The sequence below is a fragment of the Myxocyprinus asiaticus genome, chromosome 49, assembly GCF_019703515.2.
Source record: "Myxocyprinus asiaticus isolate MX2 ecotype Aquarium Trade chromosome 49, UBuf_Myxa_2, whole genome shotgun sequence".
In the NCBI taxonomy this organism is placed as follows: Eukaryota; Metazoa; Chordata; class Actinopteri; order Cypriniformes; family Catostomidae; genus Myxocyprinus; species Myxocyprinus asiaticus.
In genome coordinates this window covers 3,374,811-3,392,504 of record NC_059392.1, presented here as the reverse complement: position 1 = coordinate 3,392,504, position 17,694 = coordinate 3,374,811, and the positions used below count along the sequence as shown (strand labels likewise).

The 17,694-nt window shown below is 40.1% G+C and overlaps 1 protein-coding gene across 1 annotated transcript in view; it reads left to right on the top strand.

Moving 5' to 3' along the window:
- The window catches only part of LOC127438056 (protein IMPACT-B-like), a 31,534-nt gene extending 17,461 nt beyond the window's left edge, over positions 1 to 14,073 (top strand). Inside the window, exons 5-7 of the mRNA XM_051693341.1 lie at positions 5,167 to 5,257; positions 7,963 to 8,097; positions 13,996 to 14,073. Coding sequence (XP_051549301.1) covers positions 5,167 to 5,257; positions 7,963 to 8,097; positions 13,996 to 14,055 — 286 coding nt within the window. The 3' untranslated portion in view covers positions 14,056 to 14,073. The remainder of the gene's footprint in view (positions 1 to 5,166; positions 5,258 to 7,962; positions 8,098 to 13,995) is intronic.
- The last annotated feature ends 3,621 nt before the right edge of the window (positions 14,074 to 17,694 follow it).

The following is a 17,694-nucleotide window of genomic DNA, read 5'->3' as shown; positions in this document are numbered from 1 at the left end:
CACAGAAAAGATTTTGTTTTTCCACTCAACAAATTTAAAATAATGTCATTAACTAAGTTTACATGGATACCAGAAAGCGGCTTATTGTGAAAAAGCAGCGTTCCCATTTACATGCACTGTATAGGCGGCGTACTCTTTACTCCCGTATTCATGTGGCTTGATCAATAAGTAAGCAGCTTTCTCCACAACAACGTAATTTCCCCACAACGCTTCGCATTATTTCCAGATATCCAGAGTTGTTGCTGTGTTTGTGTCCTTAACTTTCCATCCCGACATGCAGCAGAATTGCGCTGCAATAGTGGGGTTTCCCTCTAGCATAAGACACAGGGATTCCCCCGGTGTACAAGGGCATATTCGCGTATGTGAGGGACAGTCGGTGTTTTACATTGGTGTGTGTTTAAATGGGTATAGTTTATAGACAAAATTACTCTGACGTCACACCACAGGCTTCCGGGTTCTTTCGAGCAGCAGATTTCAATGGTGGAAATAGGCAGCGCTGCATTATTAATAATCTTTAATAATCTTTTTAAAGCATTTTAATAATCTTTTAACCTTTAATTAATGATGCCTGTTAATGTTAATAAAAGTTATTATAAAGGAATGTCTATGGTTAACAGTGAAGAAATTATGTGGGTTATTTTCTGAAAAATCAGCAAAACAAGTTTAAACTTGGTTCAGTGCACCTGTGTGATTATGTCGGACAATGTAACAGGTTGATGAATACACATTTGTGTACTCAGAAATTAGAACTACCATCAGATATACAATATGTGTCTTAACTGCTTAAATGATTAACCCACATACAATAAATAATAATATTTTACTTCAATATGATCATTTTCCATATAAAAACTTTACAGCCATTTTCGATTGAACAATATTATTTACGGCACTCAAAATAAATGCAAAGACAATTTTAGCAGTATGACATTATTTTTATTCACTTATCTTTTCACAAAGAGTAATCCATGCACAGCGGTGGTTGAGATGCGTCCCGTTCCTTCCATTATATCATATATGGTGGTCTTGATCATATAAAATCATCGGAAGATCATATTTTACCTGTCACAGCGACAGCACTTTGGAAATTAAAACAGCCGTTTGCGATCCAAGTTTGCGTGATTTCTTCTTAACAAAAGTTAATATCCACCAACAGTTGCTGCAGGTATTTTGTGTCTAATAGAGCAGACACGATAACAATGACGTTGACCCATGAAATATCATAATTATGTAAAACCCTGAGTTTTTCCTGATGCAGCGATCTAGTGGAAATTTAAAGAAGCCCTAAATTCCCATAATCTGTGGGAAACGGGATGTTTCATCCCCACAAACAGCACTTTTTTGGCAGTTTCAGCACAAATTGAGCGAAGCGCCCATAGACATCAGTTCTTTTCTGGGCTACCAAAAGAACCTGGATGTGGCGGAGCATTTGTTTGTTAACAGTAACTTCACCTATAGTGTATGTGCTTTTCCCACTGTACTCCCAGAAATGTTGAATTATTTCCACTTTGTTGACTTGGGCACCATCCTATGAGAAGAAACCTAGTTGTGTTAAACTGCTTTCTCTGAATACCTTAAACAGCGTAAGGAAATCTGCGTTCTCGTTTACATGACCGTTTCAGAACACCGCTTTCTACAAAAACCCTGGAATAAACCGTTTTTTGAAGTGCATGTAAACGTGGTCTATATTTCCTCCTTGTTCATTGACTTGTTAGGGTGTGCACGCCCTTCAGCTGTCACAATCAAGCTGTCACAATCTAGAATCTAGCTTATGTTTACAGTATAATGTACATCGCATTTAACATGTATTGCATGCAGCAATGCTAGCATGCTTTCTTTTTTTTCCAATTTGCAACTACATTTAATTCAGTAATCCAATTACACATGTATTTAGATTAATGTGTTTGACAAGACAAAAAATGGAATGGATGTGTGTGATGTGTGTGTGTAACCCCAGGAGGTTTTCTAGGACATGATTAATGACATGCAGTAGGAGAGGAGTGGGTGTCATTTGAGCGAGATTAAACCGCAGGTGATATTGACATTCAGAATGTTCCAGAAGCCCCCAGCATTGAGGAGGCAATGGATATCCGATAGAACTAAATCACAATCCGGTTTGCTTCCTGAGGTGAAGCCTGTAGCCGCCCAAAACACCAAAGTACAGCTGCTGTTTTAATTAATGTCCACAAGACATTTACTATTGACTACTCACAGTCATTTTGTCTAGAAGTATTGGATTGTTCTTTATTATTGCTTGAGGTGTGTAATTATGCCACAAAGTCTTTGAAGTTAGAAAGAAATAGGCGAGTCTCAATTTGTAAGAAATATCCAGGTTATATTTCACCCCAAGATCAAAAGAAAAATGTTTTATATTAACTGTCAGAATTAAGAGTCCATCTTTCTTAATTGTCAACATTATTAACTCTTTTTTGACTAGACTATATAGTAAATGTGAACTCATTTAAGCAAAGTAAAGTCAAACCCATGGGTGGGATCAATGAGCATCAACAGGTTAAACACGATTAATGCATTTACCGTTAATACGTAAAACCAGCATAAACACTGGTTGGAAGTGCGAAACCTTTGTAATGTGTCTGCCTGGAGTCATAACACTGACGCACACTTCACAACACGCACACAAATTATGGAGAAAGTACCTCTTAATGCTATCTGATGTACAAAACAAGCCCAGATGGGACTTATGATAAAAATTAAGTATATTTCAGCCTAAGTAAGGCACATTTTAATTACCACAGAAGCACATCAAATCTTAACTATCACCAAAACGCAGAATGAGATGTTTTTGTCTGCAAGCACTTTTCACGTGGAGTTCAAAGCGGCGCTGATGCCCTGACGTGAATCATGAACGCGGCTTCAAGATTGCTGTAGGAAAGTGGATAGCCACAGTCTACCAGCAGATTAATATTGTGGAGGATAGGGAGGCCTGGGTAGCTCAGTGGTAAAATACGCTGGCTACCACCCCTGGAGTTCGCTAGCTCGCTGGTTTGAATCCCAGGGCATGCTGAGTGACTCCAGCCAGGTCTCCTAAGCAACCAAATTGACCCAGTTGCTAGAGAGGGTAGAGTCACATGGGGTAACCTCCTCATGGTCGCTATAAAATGGTTCGTTCTCAGTGGGGTGCATGGTGAGTTGAGCGTGGTTGCTGCGGTGGGTGGCGTGAAGCCTCCACATGCGCTATGCGCGGGTTGACGGTCTCAGACGCAGAGGCAACTGGGATTCGTCCTCCGCCACCCGGACTGAGGCGAATCATTATGCGACCACGAGGACTTAAAAAGCACATTGGCATTCCACATTGGGAGAAAAAGGGAGAAAATCCAAAATAAATAAATACTGTGGAGGATAAGGGGCCTGGGTAGCTCAGCGAGTATTGACACTGACTATCACCTCTTGAGTCGCGAGTTCGAATTCATGGCGTGCTGAGTGTCTCCAGCCAGGTCTTCGATGCAACCAAATTGGCCTGGTTGCTAGGGAGGGTAGAGTCACATGGGGTAACCTCCTCGTGGTTGCGATTAGTGGTTCTCGCTCTCAATGGGTCGCGTGGTAAGTTGTGTGTGGATCGCGGAGAATAGCATGAGCCTCCACATGATATGAGTCTCCGCGGTGTCACAGCAAGCCACGTGATAAGATGCGCGGATTGATGGTCTCAGAAGCAGAGGCAGCTGAGACTTGTCCTCCGCCACCAGGATTGAGGCGAGTAACCACGCCACCATGAGGACCTACTAAGTAGTGGGAATTGGGCATTCCAAATTGGGGAGAAAAGTTTTTTTTAATATTGTGGAGGATGAGAGTTTAAGAGATTTAATGACCATTAGAATGAATATGCAACCAATGGAGGAAACTAGTTCTTTCAGTTATTCTAACTCCCACTTAGACTTTGGGAAATGTTTAATGTTACTTGAATTGGTGCTATTTTAATTTGTTTCTATCTTTATACTGTGGAAGACTTTGTTTGGAAAATGTTAATAAAGCATTATATTGTTAAATATTGCTTTGTTTTCTTTCCTAAGATGGAAATAAATGCATTTTGACATGAAAAGAGGTATATATTGTGTCAAATATCAGCACTTTCAAAATCTGTGATTAATCGCAATTAACTACAGACTACATACATTATTGCCATTATGTATGCATTATATTATAATTATGCAATAAAGTCTGAACTTGAAATTTATTTAGCTAAATTTGCTCAACAGCACATTCATTCAAATTTTCAAGAAAATTCCATATATTCCAAATATGACCATATTTCACATCAAAAGGAAAAATATAATTATATTAGATTAGATATTTATGTACTGTTTTAGATATTAACTATTTACTGTCACTAAGTTTAGAAATATTGGATTTTTTTATTACTGTTTGAGTCATGTAATTATGCCATATAGTTAGTGAACTCGGAAATACTTTAGCTAACTTTGCTAAACAGAAAATTCATGACATTTTTTATGAAATGTCTAAGTCAAAAGAAAAAATATATATTTTGCTCAAAGAAAATGAAGCTTTGCATGGAGACATTATGTTGCCACCTAACCACCAAACAACCATCCATAACACCCTAGCAACACCCTTGCTTCCTCATAGCAACACCCTGGCAACCCAGGCAAGAACCAAAAACGTCTAGTAAAATTGTATTCTAAAAGGGAGGTTACATTATTTCAACTTCAATTTCAAGTGACTGGTCACTTTATTCACCTCAACCACCTAAATAAAGCATCCAATTGGCTGCCATTCCCCATCACACATGAAAAGCAATATGTGATGAAAGCTGACTGTAAACATTGAAATGTTTACTCTGCCAACGTCTGTTGATATTCTACTTCCACGTTAACAACTCCCAAAATTATGGACCTTGTGGTCTCAATACCCTCGTGACCATGTCAAGCAGGAACCTCAGCGGGACTTCTCAGATTCACACACTCCTCCCAAAGTCTGGTATCATGCCTCATCCAAATCTTTTCTCCATTTTCCCTTCTGAAATACACCCACCAGCACAAAACCCCAGGCACCTCGCAAAAACCTGCATAATCGTTAGCATCACTGCAGGCTGTTTTATTAAAAGTGGCCGCTGAGGGTAAACAAGACTGAAGAGCTATGATTCATAGCAAGTTTTTGTGCTTTTCACCAATTTCTTTGTGTTTTCATCAGGATATACTGTGAGGATAAAAACTCTTTCCTGCAGGACTGTGAGGACGATGGAGAAACGGCTGCTGGCGGGCGATTGCACCATCTTCTGCAGGTAAACTTTGTGTGTGTACGTACTTCACTATTGTTTGGGGATAAAACTGATGGCAAAAGCGAGCTAAATTTAACAAAACCTCTCTTTGGGGACTTTCGGGAATGTCTTCAATTGGTAAAAGCAATTTATAAAAACTTTAAAGTAAATGTTTTGTTTTTCTAAATTCAAAAAATGTTTCCAAAAAAAGCTTTCTTTTAGAGATAGGTTGGCACTTATTTTAGGTAAGTGGTTAATGGCACATATTTTAAAGACAGATAGCACAAGCACACTCTGCAAGCTATACATTGGGCAACGATGCCACTTTCTTTGATATTTTGTTATCTAATGTGAGGACATTCAGACATTTTTGGTTAGTTCACCAAATCTTGTCGTCATCACGCCTTGAAGTGGGTGTGTCAGATAAGGGAGAAATCCAAAATGTGCAGTGTTTCATGTGTTGTAAAATGTGCAATTTTTATTTACGTATTTAACTTTAATAGAACATTTCAGCAACCTTGTTGTTATGCCGGTGGGTTTATCTGCCCTCACTTCCTGCCCTGATCCCAATACCGTTCTTGCCGTGTCAGATATTTACACACAGTTGTGTCATTCATCCATAATCTGTTCTCTTATCTCCTGTTTTCTGATGAAAGGCCTGCGAGCACCAGCATCAACACCCTGAAGTGTGAAATATGAATTGACAATGTAATCTCTGCCCACTTTCATTTAGACCCTGCGAAAAATGATACAGTATTTCTGTCAATAACGTTTGCCATAAACAAGCCCTGAATCTGTCATGACATTCATAAAATGTATTATGGAGCATGCAAAACGTTATATTTCAAATAATCTTGACTGAAATGTGATTTTGGAGTCCAAGTTTCATACATTAAGTCTTTGCTTCAAGTAAGAAATTGAGCATACAAAGCTTTTTCTTTTTTTTTTTTTTTAAATGATCTTGACTGAGTGTGATTCTGGGTAAATGTTTCACTCATTAGGTGTTTGCTTAAGTTACGAAATTGAGCATGCAAAACGTTATTTTTCAAACGATTTTGACTAAAATGTGATTTTGGAGTCAAAGTTTCACACTTAAGGTGTTTGCATCAGTTACGAAACTGAGCATAATAAATTGTATTTTTGGAATTATCTTGACTAAGTTTTGATTTAAGAGTCAAAGTTTCAGACAAGAGGTGTTTCGTCAGTTATTGAACTTAGCATACAAAGCATTTTTGTTATGATCTTAACTGAGACGCAATTTTAGAGTCAAAGTTTCGCACATTAGATGTTTGCGTCAGTTACGAAACTGAGCATGCAAAACTTTCGTTTTCAAATGATCTTGACTCAGATGTGATTTTAGAGTCAAAATTTTGCACGAGGTGTTTACGTCAATTACGAAACTGAGCATGCATAGCGTTATTTTTCTAATTATTTTGACTGAGATGTGATTTTAGAGTCAAAGTTTTGCAGATTTGGTGTTGCGTCAGTTACAAAACGGAGCATGCAAAAAGTTATTTTTTGAATGATCTTGACTAAGATGTGATTTTGGAGTCAAAAGTTTTGCACATTAGATGTTTACGTCAATTACGAAACTAAGCATGTGAAACGTTTTTCTAATTAACTTGACTGAGATGTCATTTTAGAGTCAAAGTTTCGAACATTAGGTTTTTGCATCATTTATATCATCTTGACTTTGTTTTTAAATGAGACATGATGAAAAAAACAGGAATTTTCATGCTCCTTTGAAATAAAACACTGTACTATGTAGTCGTGGGGTGTCTACATTGTACAAATTTCAATGTTGTTATTGTTCGATATGGTAAACACCTGATACGTTTGTATTAGTGGTGCAAAACATGAACGAGGAGCTAAGGAGCTTGATGACCCCTGTCCTAGTTTGTGAATTGAAATAAGCCAATGATATCTAACTAACAGCCATTCAACATGACATCATTTAGCCTTTTGGAACTTGTCCTACTATTTCCTGTTTTCTGAATGTGATGGCATGTTTCACAGAGAAACGAATAGACTATTAATAGCAATAGCACGTGCAGATGGTTGTGATACCACCTCCCCTCCAGCGGGTCGCAAGCTACATCCCTGTGGTTCCGCAGGAAAAAATAAAACAGGCAGGAGAGTAAAGACACTTGAGAGCTCATTCTTCACAAAAGAGCACATTTTGTCTATTCTACAGCTCTGAAATGATTGCCCTTCCAAAGAGCGACTGACAGGCTGCATTCCACCTTGGGAAAAATGTGGCATGAAAAGGCAGCATTAGTGAATTGGAGCTTCAGTGACACGTTGACATTGACTTCACCTTTAGACTAAAGCACACGTGTCAAAGATGTGTTTGTTTATTCTCTGGTGTGCAAAATGTTTAACGTATCTTTACTGATATTTTCAGACTAATGCAGCTCTATGAAGCGCATTCAGTAAATTCCATCACTTTCTAACTTTTCCTATGCAAAATTACACTATTGGTGCTAACATTTACCTGTACATTTACACATTTGGTAGAAGCATTGTTTGAAAAAGTCTGAAGATATTGGTTACATTTGGAGAAAAAATGTGGTACAGGCAACACAAAATCAACCTGATAGACTTCAATCAAAGTAGTATTAGTGGTGTTTGCTAAGGCATGCATCACTATTGCAGTCAACGTGTAAGTCTTCTAGTGCTACGGGCATGAATGAAACCTCAAATTATGTGGCTTTTAACTCTGTCTGTAGATCCTGGATGTTCGTAATGTACTAGTGGTGGTTTCTCGATGGTATGGTGGGGTTCTGCTGGGTCCCGACCATTTCAAACACATCAACAACTGTGCCAGGAACATACTCATTCAAGAGGGATACACAGACACCCCAGTAAGACTGCTATACAAATATATTGTTGTTCCAATTGTCTTACTGTTTTGATGAGCCAAAACATTATGACCACTCACAGGTGAAGCAAATAACGTTGGTCATCTCCTAACAAGACCACATGTCAAGGTCTTGGTAGATTAGATGGTAAGTGAACAATCAGTTTTCGAAGTCAACATGTTGAATGCAGGAGAAATGGGCAGGAGTAAAGAAGTGAGCGACTTTGTTATGGCCAAAAATTATTATGGCCAGACGACTGGGTCAGAGCATCTCTGAAACGGCAAGGCTTGTGGGGTCGCCTGGTCCGATGAGTCCCGTTTTCTTTTACACCACGTGGGTGGAGGGAGTGTGATGCTCTGGGCAATGTTCTGCTGGGAAACCCTGGGTCCGGCCATCCATGTGGATGTCAATTTGACACGTGCCAACTACCTAAACATTGTTGCAGACCAGGTACACCCCTTCATGGCAACAGTATTCCCTGATGGCAGTGGCCTATTTAAGCAGGATAATGCACCCTGCCACACTGCACACATTGTTCGAGAATGGTTTGAGGAACATGATGAAGAATTCAAGGTGTTGCCCTGGTCTCCAAATTCCCCAGGTCTCAATCCGATTGAGCATATGTGGGATGTGCTGGACCAACAAGTCCGATCCAGCGGCTCCTCCTCGCAACTTACAGGACTTGAAGGATCTGTTGCTAATGTCTTGGTACCAGATAACACAGGACACCTTCAGGGGTCTTGTAGAGTCCATGCCTCGGCGGGTCAGCGCTGTTTTGGCTGCACGCAGAGGACCAGTAGCATACTATGCAGGTGGTCATAATGTTTTGGCTCATCAGTGTATGAAATATCCTGAAATGATGAGCTCACAAATGCCTAAAACCCTTCTAAAACCAGTTAATCAGATCAGCCTGACCAGGCTGGTAGACCATCTAAGAACAGCAAACCAGTTTAGACTGGTTGATGCTGCTTTACTCAGTAGCATATGAATAAAATGGACAAAAATGACAAGAAATAATGTTGCACAATTGTTTTGCCACCTATCTCGTTTACACAGGTAGTTTGGTACATATTTGTGTACTTTCAATATATGCCTCCGAGTACCAAATGTCCAATATCCAATTTTTGGGTTACTGTTGTGGATTTGTATCAAGAGAAGCTCCCCTGTTAAGTGTCCGCTACTTTCTCACCCAGCAATCACAGTGATAAGGTCGGGGGAAAAACAAGTTATGAGGGGATTTGCCAGCATGTGTCTGACTTCTTTCAGGGATTCATTTGTTTGTTGTTTTCTTTCATTTCTGTGCAAATGAGGATGTGTGCACAGCTGCAAGGCTGCTATGGTTACCCGGATAATAGGGCCGCATTCGTTGTGTACACACATACAATTACACACATGTGCGATATGATTATTTAAGATTTTGCTAGGATGCATTACAAAAACCTCGATTCAATTAAAGGAACATGCGCCTTTTCATCACAAGCCTTCAAACATGAGCTCGTCGACATGCAGAACCTAATACAAAAGCAAGAAACATGCAAGAAAACACAGGCCCCCAAGATCCCATTTTGTGACATGTTGTGAAATTGGTGGCCATCGTGGTAATGGTGATTAGTGTTAAACGAAACTAAGAGGACACTGTGTTACGCCAAGCCTCTCATTTTTCTCTTTTTATCAGGGACTGGATGAGTCGGTTTTCAGCAGGCTCAAAACTTGCCATTTTCAAATTATGCGAATAGTGTAAAAATATTAATGAATTGAATGTATTTGGTGAATGTAGAGTCAAAGTGTAAGTGAATGTAGTCACGATGTGAATGTGATCAAAAAGCCAATTAGTTGATAGATGTGTTAAATTGTGCATGCAACAAAACAAGTGACATTAATTGCACTGAATTAAAAGAAACTCTTGTTCTTAATTGTCAGTCTATTTGTAAAGCTTTAGACACTCGTTACCGGATTCCTTCTCATTGCCGTATTTTCCATTACTCCATTTGGTGCTTGTGTATACCATATTTCTTTATTTTATCCTGTCTTTTTGTCCTTAAAAACCTTTAAATGTTAACAATACTGCAAGAATCCATTATTGCAATTATTGTGTCAAGGATCTCTGTACGTTTTTCCAATTCGTAAGCACCATTAAAGTATAATTAAAGTGTTCCATGCAATGATTCTGAGAGTTCTGATTTAACAGACTGAAATTTATGTTGCTATTCACAGATAATTTTCCCCTCTGGTGAGCTGTTAACTGCTGCACACGGATCATTAACTAATTCAGATGACCTTGAGAATCAGATCAGTCCGATTTGTGAATAAATCATTAAGAATAGTTTTTGTGAACCTGATGAATGATTCATTGAAAAGATCCAACTAAAAAGAACGATTCGTTCATGAATTGCCGTGAAGAACATAGTGCTGATGTTGAGATTTTCAGTGAAAAACTTTCAGTTTTGACTTCAGAACACTTGGAATATAACGAACGAATCGTATGGACTACTTTTATGTTTATTTATGGAGCGTGACAGCACTAGGTTTCTTAAACTTTCATTATAAGCAAAATAGTGGTCGGGATATTCTTCATTATTTCTCCGTTTGCATTCCACAGACAACATGAGGGCGAGTAAACAATGACAGATTTTTCATTTTTTGGGTGAACTATTGCTTTAAATAATGCACATCTTTCCTGACAGCAAGCATGTCTCAGCTGCAGATACATCATGCTGTTCACTCCGGGTGAACATGAATGTTGTTCTGTCTTCACAGTGAGGGATGGCTGACTCAATGTGTGTGTATTCTGTCCACTGTTTCTCAAAAGTAATTAACATTCAATACATAATAACAACCAGAGGCTCCAGGGCACTAGGACGAGTCATGTAAAAATAATAAAAATTGACTACTTTCTCGACATTCATTTGGACACTATTTGGTCCCTTGGGAAACAGTCCGAGTAGAAGATGCAGTAACAGAAATCTGAGCAAGTTAACAAGTCGTTCTTGTCCATATGTTGAAGAAAAACCGGTGCATAGAAGACTGCAGTGTGTGCCGCAATGCTAATTGGCTGGGTCTACATTGCCACAGCAAAATAAATGATGTTTTAGCAGAGTTGATGTGCAAACTTGCACTTGTACTTACAAACTTGTGATGGGCAATGAGAAATATTTCTATTGCATTGTCTTTGCTGGCTACATGCAGCAACAACAAACATTCAGTGCAATCGTTAGATTTTGATTGACGAATCAATGACACTGACAAGCCAGTTCTTTGTAATGAAATGTTCAGAAAGAATTACAGTTTTGGGGGGGCCTGGGTAGCTCAGTGGTAAAATACACTGGCTACCACCCCTGGAGTTCACTAGTTCGCTAGTTCGAATCCCAGGGCGTGCTGAGTGACTCCAGCCAGGTCTCCTAAGCAACCAAATTGGCCCGGTTGCTAGGAGGGTAGAGTCACATGGGGTAACCTCCTCGTGGTCGCTATAATGTGGTTTGTTCTTGGTGGGGCGCATGGTGAATTGCGCGTGGTTGCCACGGTGGATGGCGTGAAGCCTCCACACGCGCTATGTCTCTGTGGCAACACGCTCAACAAGCCACGTGATAAGATGCGCGGGTTGACTGTCTCAGACGCGGAAGCAACTGGGATTCGTCCTCCGCCACCCGGACTGAGGCGAATCACTATGCGACCACAAGGACTTAGAGCGCATTGGGAATTGGGCATTCCAAATTGGGAGAAAAAGGGGAAAAATCCCCCCCCCCCCCCCCAAAAAAAAGAATTACAGTTTAGTGTCGAACTCATGAATTATTGGTTAATGTCTGATTTAAGTCGTATGAACTAGAGGTAGACCGATATATTGGTTTTACCGATTAATCGGTGCCGATAGTTTCCTTTTGGAACTATTAGTTATCTGCACAAATATATGCCGATAGTTGCCGTAGTTTTTTTTATTATATCTCTGTGTTCCTCTGTAGTCGGCACTGGAAGACTGTACAGTTAGAAAGGCTTGGTTCTACAGTATAAAAGTGGCCTTTAGAGGTGAAATAAAAACAATCACCGACACGTCATGGGGATTTGCTGTGTCTAAATCTTTCATCATTGACAAAATTCGTCCATATTTTTATCCTCACTTCAATGCATATTTTGTTATTTTGATTATGTAAATCAAGTGTTCTAAATTGAAGCGAGGGCATGCAAAGAAAAATGTGAATATAAAGAAACGTGCCCCGTCAGCACATACATTGAATCTCCAACTTCATAAAAAACGAATCTGGGGGTTTATAGGCTATACTGTGTAGAGCAGGCATGTGCTGTGGTCTTTGAGACTGGGCAAGCATCAAAGATTTTTAATATGCTTTATTAAACGCGGCACCCAAAACGCGATATATGGGTGAGTATAATGTCGCGGAAATGTTATTGACGTAAATTGCCGCCTTAGAACCCATCAGTCAATGGAAACAGTTGTCACGGTGGCTTCATGACCAAATTGTTTTAAATTAAGGACAGTAATATTACTCACATCACACAAATGAAAGACTGTCATATATTGAGTCGAGCATGTTTATGTCCATTAAATCATACAATGAAAAATGTTGTGACAGATGAAGAGCTTGTTTTCACCCAACAAAAAGAAAAAGAAAAGATTGCCAGTTACTAGTTTCAACATCATAGGCCTCACAAGTCACTCTTCCCTCAGTTTAGAACCACTGGAATGGACAGCAGCAATTAACTAACCTGACTACCAAAGCAACGATCTTAACCTGAATGCACAAGGCAAATGTAACGCTGACACTTCAGTCTACATTCCTTAATATATCGTTTTTTAAACAGACACAGCGCCCTAACGTTAGAACTATAAAACAGACATAACACAAGAAGGACATGATTGCCAGATCAATACTTCATAGCCTCAGACTAACCAGAAACAATGACCTACTCTCTATGACCTAGTTTTTAATAAATAGATTAACTGGGGGTCCTGGGTATCTCAGCAAGTATTGACGCTGACTACCACCCCTGGAGTCGCGAGTTTGAATCCATGGTGTGCTGAGTGACTCCAGCCAGGTCTCCTAAGAAACCAAATTGGCCCGGTTGCTAGGGTAGGTAGAGTCACATGGGGTAACCTCCTCGTGGTCGTTATAATGTGGTTCTCACTCTCGGTGGGGCATGTGGTGAGTTGTGCATGGATGCTGCGGAGAATAGCATAAAGCCTCCACACGTGCTATGTTTACGCAGTAACGCGCTCAACAAGCCACGTGATAAGATGCGCCGATTGAGTACTCTAAAAAGTAGTCTTATTCACGAAGGAGTAATTTCTTTTAATGAATCAGTCAAAAAGATTTATGAGCTCAAGTTATTGGTTTTAAATCAGTCTAGCGAATTACTCTCTAAATACGTCAGAGCAGTTACTAAATGAACATCTGACTCACTCACTGAGAATGTTTATGACAACATGTAGTTAAAGACTTTTGCTGAAGTGTTAGGTGAAATAAATGGTTTTCAAATTAAAAAAAAATTACAAAAACCTGTTTATCTTATTAAATTTGTAATTATTTTCTTTTTGTTTAGTTAGGATTACTTGGTAAAACAAGAAACAAAAGCAACATTATGTAGGAAACACTGGATGACAGTGTCCATGCATTATTTATGGTACACTTTGTGTTGCATCATTACACTCTAATCTTGTGTTAAAAAATTGTATTCTTCTTTGCTGTTGACGTTTGTTATTTTATAAATGTTATCTATCATGTTCTAGATTTGAGTTTGTGTACAGCAATTGCTGATCCAGTCATTACATTTTTGTAATACATTTGTGTTCGTTCTGCAGCTTTTGGGCAAAACCCTTGAGTAGGAAGCCCTTCAATTCAGTTTCCCTTTTCACTCAAGTCTTATCACTTCATTTTCTGTTTTCCCTTTCAGGAGGAAGCTTCCAAAGCTGGAGGGAAGAACAAAAGACCTAAAAGCAAAAAGCCAAAGTAAACAGCACCAAAAACAGCCTACCATCTGGAACAGATGGTTTTTACTACATTTCGTTCACTATCAGAGCTTCTTGTGAGGAGGAATTGTCAAGCCTTGAGGAGTCTGATGAATAAAATAAATGGAAATTTCCTACAAAGGTGTAAGGCTTTTAGAGCATTTTGTGATTAGCATTATCGGAACAGTTTCTGTTATGCAGTAACAGAAATCTGAGCAAGTTAACAAGTCGCTTCTTGTCCATATGTTGAAGAAAAACCGGTGCATAGAAGACTGCAGTGTGTGCCGCAATGCTAATTGGCTGGATCTACATTGCCACAGCAAAATAAATGATGTTTTAGCAGAGTTGATGTTCATACTTGCACTTGTACTTACAAACTTGTGATGGGCAATGCGAAATATTTCTATTGCATTGTCTTTGCTGGCAACATGCAGCAACAACAAACATTCAGTGCAATCGTTAGATTTTGATTGACGAATCAATGACACTGACAAGCCAGTTCTTTGTAATGAAATGTTCAGAAAGAATTACAGTTAAGTGTCGAACTCATGAGTTATTGGTTAATGTCTGATTTAAGTCGTATGAAATAGAGGTAGACCGTTATATTGGTTTTACCGATTAATCGGTGCCGATAGTTTCCTTTTGGAACTATTAGTTATCTGCAAAAATATATGCCGATAGTTGCTGCAATTTTTTTTATTATATCTCTGTGTTCCTCTGTAGTCGGCACTGAAAGACTGTACAGTTAGAACGGCTTGGTTCTACAGTATAAAAGCGGCCCTTCCAGCCCCGTCTGCCGGCAGGTCATCCCTGCCTTCCTGGATCTGGGAGGGGACAAGAGGAGGGAAACAAAACAAACAAAATGCGGTACTTGTACGCCGTAACGGCGATGGTACCAAATTAAAACACTAATATTTAAAAAGAGAGGGAAAAGGCCAATGCCGAGCGGCAGCGGGAGAGAGAGAGGAGAGAGAGAGAGAAGAGAAAACAAATTATGATAATTTACTCACCGGTTCTTCGATACGCCATAGCCTGGTCCTCGGCCACTCCTCCACCCTCTAGTGGACGACAGTCGCACCTCCCCGGCCGGATCAGAGGCAGTCCTCCGGCCCCTGGCGGATGGAACGCCCCACAGCGTTCCAGTGGACGGAAGAGGACCCCCTGCTCCTGGCAGTGGTCCTTCCACTCCAGGCAGTCGGCCAGGGGCCCCTCCCTGCTCGCGGTCGGTGGTCTCAGACCCCGCCACATTTCAGCAGCTGGTAGGGGTCTCCTCCGCCCCTAGCAGTGGCCCTAACCACTCCAGGCGGTCGGTTAGGAGCCCCTCCTCCCCTCGTGGTCGGTGGCCATTCCTCCCCACTCAGGCGGCCGGGGGACCGCGGCTGCTCCGTTGGGGTGGATGGTAGTGGCGAGGACTCTACTACGCCGCATCCCTCCTCCTATCCCGGGTTTCGGCACCAGTGTAACACAGTTCAATGGACAGGAGGAGGCGAGAACCGGCTTGACAATATAAATGACAATTTAATAATAAACTTAACCAAAAAGACAAATACACCCACAGGTGTCGGGCAGCTGCCAGTAACTCTCTCTCTGTCGCACTCTCGTCTCTGGTCGCCTTTATCCCTTTTCTAGAAATAAAAAAATAGTGTTGAGAAAAACGTAATTTGTTGGTAATCTTCACTTCCAGTGAGCTGTTAACTCGAGAACCGGATCTGTCCGATTTGTTAAAGAGTCATTCTTTTAAGCCCGATTTTTGAACTATGAACTGTCATTGTACATAAAAAGAGGAGTGTGAAATTCCACAGAGATAATAACAGCATACAGGTTTGGATCAGCAAGTAAGTTAACTATTTCTTTAAACAACTTTAAAGTCACACTGTAAATGGGTTTTATATGTAATTACGGAGTTTATAGTCTGTTGATGCACATTTGGTTGTGGTACTCTGTCTTATGATAAAGATTTTTGTGAATTTCAAATTGATTTGCAAATGAGGGTTCGAGTCTTGCCCGAAGTCACAAGGACAAAAGGGTGCAAAATAGGTAATAAGCACCACTGGCATTCATCAGCGACCTTTGACCCTTTCTCTGGTTTACTGAAGCACTAATAATGTAATTTGATAAAGCCTGACAAAAGTAATTTGGCCATTTCTGCAAAGCGTCATACCAGCACGTTTAATAAGAAGACTCTATGTCAAATGTCAACACAAAATGGGCTGTAATGCTGTGGTTGAATGTCGTCTTTATGTTTGACTGTCAAATATCCATTATGGCTGTCCATTTAATCCCCCGTCACATACCAATATTGCGTTTTCTCTCATACGTACCCTTTTGAATATTGCATGCAGTTATTTTACTAATAAAACTTTGCAGGGCCAAAGACCACCACTACCTGATGAGTTTTGCCACTTTATGACTCGCATGCTAATTTTCCTTAATGAGCTCATGTGAGAATAATGCGGATTGTTTTGGCACTTATGACTCTAATAAGCAGATGCTAGGCCACGGGAGAACAGTCCAGGGGAGTTTGAATATCAAATTGGAATCAGAAGTAGATTGTGGGGGTTAGTAAATACTTTATTTCACTTCTATATCAAGCTATTTCACTGCAGCCCCAAAACTTTAGTTGCTTCTTTTGAGCTACCAGAGAGACCTTTACCATAACCTGCCTATTAAACTGGTGGTAGTTACTGTGATTTGAAAATGTAACAAATTATATTTTATTTTGTTATGCCACACCAGAACAATAAGGCTTGCACAGCATCAAGAGACATAAGAGAGTCGCTGTTAATGTGGAATGGGTGAACAAAAAACTGAACATTTTGCCTCTCTACAGTGGCAAGAAAAAGTGTGTAAACCCTTTGGAATTACCTGCATTTATGCATAAACTTGTCTTAAAAATACAACAATGAACAAACACAGTCTGTTTTAAATAATATCACAAATGGGGCCTGGGTAGCTCAGCGAGTATTGACGCAGACTACCACCCCTGGAGTTGTAAGTTCAAATCCAGGGTGTGCTGAGTGACTGCAGCCAGGTCTCCTAAGCAACCAAATTGGCCTGGTTGCTAGGGAGTGTAGAGTCACATGGGGTAACCTCCTTGTGGTCGCTATAATGTGTGGTTCTCGCTCTCGGTTGGGTGCGATGGTGAGTTGTGCATGGATGCCACGGAGAATAGAGTGGGCCTCCACACATGCTACGTCTCCGCGGTAACGCGCTCAACAAGCCACGTGATGAGATGTGTGGATTGACGGTCTCAGACACGGAGGCAACTGAGATTCGTCCTCTGCCACCTGGATTGAGTCGAGTCACTATGACACCACGAGGACTTAGAGTGCATTGGGAATTGGGCATTACAAATTGGGGAGAAAAGGGGAGGAAATTTTTTTTTACAATAATAATAATACCAAAATTATTATATTGTACATATTACATCATTCCAACATTCACAGTGTAGGTTGGAAGAAGTATGTGAACCCCTAGGCTAATAACATCAACAAAAGATAATTAGAGTCAGTAGTTGGCAAACCTGGCATCCAATTAATGAAAGAAGATTGGAAGTGTGGGTTAGAGACACTTTGACTTATAAAAATCACTCAAGCATTTTGAGTATGCTATTCACAAGAATAGCACAAAGAAGATGCTGACGT